This window comes from Brassica oleracea, chromosome C2 (assembly GCF_000695525.1).
Source record: "Brassica oleracea var. oleracea cultivar TO1000 chromosome C2, BOL, whole genome shotgun sequence".
NCBI lineage: Eukaryota > Viridiplantae > Streptophyta > Magnoliopsida > Brassicales > Brassicaceae > Brassica > Brassica oleracea.
In genome coordinates, this window is record NC_027749.1 from 32,345,994 (window position 1) to 32,349,618 (window position 3,625).

Here is a 3,625-nt window from a genome sequence, read left to right on the forward strand (position 1 = left end):
TGCTTGTATTTATAGTTTAAATCCTGCCGACATACCGAGGAAATTCCGACGGAATTCCGACGAACGCGGCTAGTTTGTCGGAATTTCCTCGGAATTTTGTAAAATCCCCAAACGGCTCTCCAACGGCTATAATATTTCCTCGGAATTCATCGGTTTTTTCCGAGGAACACATATTTCCTCTGAATTTCCTCGGAATATTCCGACTGATTGATATTTCCTCGGAATTCCGTCGGTATATTCCGAGGAAATTCCGAGGAAACCAAATTTTGTGTTTCCTCGGAAATTCCTCGGGATATTCCGAGGATTTCATTTTCCGTCAGAATGTCCGTCAGAATACCGCTGTTTTCTTGTAGTGGAACAATAAGAGCTGGAGCAAAACAAAAGATAAGAAAACTCAGAAGTCTCAAGCCAGGGCTCATAAGAAAGAAGAGCGAGCTAGCCCCGAGAGAGCCCTAGTGAACAACCTCAATCTCGACGGAGAGTTAACTGATGAAGAACCACCTAAAAACCGGCGGCGAGTAGAAGTAATTCTCTCTCGACATGACGACTCCTCGGATGACGAAATTCCGTCGATAGCACAAGATTTGCATGAACAGTTGGGGAGAAAAACGGACTCCAAGGATCTACGCGCCTTGCTAAAGCGGAAGGCCGCAAAGGTCTCAGTAAGCAAAACGGATCTCAGGTCGACCCACAATGAGTCCAAAGCGAGAAAGACTGCCCACACCGTAGTTGCTCCAAGCCCCCAACCTCAACCTACAGACTTATGCCAGCATATCAATTCTAAAGCTGAAGACCTACGCGTGAAGTTTAGTCAGTACAAAAAACGTGATTTACGACCGTGCCTCGAAGTGAAGCGACAGGCGCAACTGGAGTTGATGAAGGCTACGGGCACCCCGCACCTCAACGTGATAATGGGTGGCTTACCTCATGGCGGGGACTCGGTAAGAGCAGTAAAGGATTACAGACGACAGGCCATCACCGCTCAGAAGTGGCCTACACAAGTCGAAGCTGACCATCAGATCTCCTTCTCAGCAGTGGATACTTGCGGCATTAGCATGCCGCATAATGATCCACTCCTCATTGATATTGGAATTGGCGAATGCCAGGTCACGAAATTTCTCGTCGACACCGGCAACTCAGTCGATCTTATCTTTCGAGATACGCTTGACAAGATGGAGATCGACCTACGCGATATGAAGCGCTCTTCACGCACTCTCACAGGGTTCAACGGTTCCTCGGAACAGATGATCGGGACAATACGTTTCCTGGTTTACGCAGGGGACGTAACCCGGACCGTTAAGTTCTCTGTTATCCGGGCTAAGGTGCCTTACAATGCTATCCTCGGCACCCCTTGGTTACACTCCATGAAGGCCATTCCCTCTACTTATCATTAGTGTGTAAAGTTTCCCGGGAAAGACGGAACAACACAGACGATCCGTGGAGACCAACGAGCTGCGAGGGAGCTGCTTATGGCCGCAGTCAAATTACAACAGTCGGTTCCTCTCGTCAACTCAGTCGCCAAACCAATTCATAAGATCCATCCCCAAAAGGAAGAATTCCGGGAGGTCAACATCGATGAAGCCGATCCGACGAAAGTCATACGCGTTGGAGCCTTCCTCTCCGACGAGATGCAATCACAGGTCATCTCCTTCCTCAGAGCCAACGCTTCAACTTTTGCATGGACAACTTCGGATATGAAGGGGATAGACCCCATCCTAGCATCCCACGAGTTGAACGTCAACCCTACGTTCAAACCTATTCGGCAGAAAAGACGAAAGCTCGGACCTGAGCGGTCTAAAGCTGTGAATGAAGAAGTCGACAGACTGCTCGAGGCAGGCTTCATTGCCGAGGTCCGGTATCCAGAATGGTTGGCGAATCCGGTGGTAGTAAAGAAGAAAAACGGGAAGTGGCGCATCTGTGTCGACTTCACTGATCTAAATAAAGCTTGTCCCAAGGACAGCTACCCGCTTCCTCACATCGATCGTTTGGTAGAGTCGACAGCTGGGAACGAACTGTTAACCTTCATGGACGCCTTCTCAGGGTACAATCAAATCCTAATGCATCCGGACGACCACGAGAAGACGGCCTTCATAGCGGACAGGGGGACTTATTGCTATAAAGTCATGTCCTTCGGCTTGAAAAACGCAGGAGCGACCTACCAACGATTGGTTAACCAAATGTTCGCAGGTAAACTTGGCGACACTATGGAGGTTTACATCGACGACATGCTGGTCAAGTCACTCCACGCCGAAAACCACCTCGACCATTTGAGAGACTGCTTCACAACGTTGAACGAGTTTGGGATTAAACTCAACCCGGCGAAGTGCACCTTCGGAGTCACCTCAGGCGAATTCCTGGGCTACATTGTTACCCAGCGAGGCATCGAAGCGAGCCCAAAGCAAATAACGACTATCCTCGACCTCCCGAGCCCAAGGAACAGCCGAGAAGTCCAACGCTTGACAGGGAGAATCGCGGCCCTCAACAGATTCATCCCGCGATCAACTGATAAGTGCCTCCCTTTCTATGAACTCTTACGCGGAAATAAATGATTCATCTGGGACGAAAAAATGCAAAGAAGCGTTCAATCAATTGAAGCATTATCTCACGACACCTCCGGTTCTGTCAAAGCCAGAGTCCGGCGATACCCTGTCCTTGTATATCGCCGTCGCTTCCTCGGCAGTCAGTAGCGTTCTCATCCGCGAAGATCAAGGAGAGCAGAAGCCCATTTTCTACATCAGAAAACGCAATGTGGGAACCGAAATTCGCACTGTCGATTTCCGTTTAAATTAGGAAAGTTAGGAAAAACCCTAATTTCCCAGAGGTGCCGGATATCTGTTAAACCACACGCCAAGCAATTAGAACACGCAAGTAAAGACGAAAAGAAATAAGAAATCGTAAAAGAGAGAAAAAGGAGTTTTATTCCGAATTCGCGTATGAGCGTTACAACACGGTAGAAGCCTCGGCTATGAGAACTATCGGCGAGAATCCTAGTTCTAACAACTTAAGACTGCAAAACCTAGTTGAGTCGCAGCTCGAAATAACAAAAACGGAAAGTTGCCTAATTGCTCTAAGTGCTAAGTTTGCTCTGTTCGGTCGCTACGTAGCGACCGAACTTTAATTCGAGCTCGGTCGCTACGTAGCGACAGAGCGGAATGGGCGTTTGGTCGCTACGTAGCGACTGAGCTTTGGCTCGAACTCGGTCGCTACGTAGCGAACGAGCGGAGCACGCGTTTGGTCGCTGCGTAACGGTCTTTCTCGAGCTCTTGTCCGCTTGTCTGATGATTCGCGTTTCTTCCGCAAAGGTTTTTCGTAAAAAAGAATCTATTTCGAAAATATATTTGTCGAAGAATTTTCCTACGTTTTTCTTCTTCGGGGATTTGGGCGTTAACTTTGTCGTAACCGTTTTTGACCCCAACAGATAGCCCCCCAGCACATTGGCAACGTCGATTTCTAGTGAGGTCCCAATGCGTGGTATGGCGAGTTTGGACGAGATTAGTGTATTTGGACGAAGTTCGTATACAAAAATCCGCAAGTAAATAGTAATTTCTCATGCCTATAAGAAGGGAGGTAACTTCTTCATAACCTTCACACTTACTCATTCTCATAGAGAGGTTTTTCTTGAAAA

The 3,625-nt window shown here is 48.1% G+C and overlaps 1 protein-coding gene across 1 annotated transcript in view; it reads left to right on the top strand.

The window, feature by feature from the left end:
- The window catches only part of LOC106324029, an 8,783-nt gene extending 6,234 nt beyond the window's left edge, over positions 1-2,549 (top strand). Inside the window, exons 2-3 of the mRNA XM_013762054.1 lie at positions 354-1,322; positions 1,395-2,549. Of these exons, the coding sequence (XP_013617508.1) occupies positions 354-1,322; positions 1,395-2,549 (2,124 nt within the window). The remainder of the gene's footprint in view (positions 1-353; positions 1,323-1,394) is intronic.
- Positions 2,550-3,625: the final 1,076 nt, after the last annotated feature.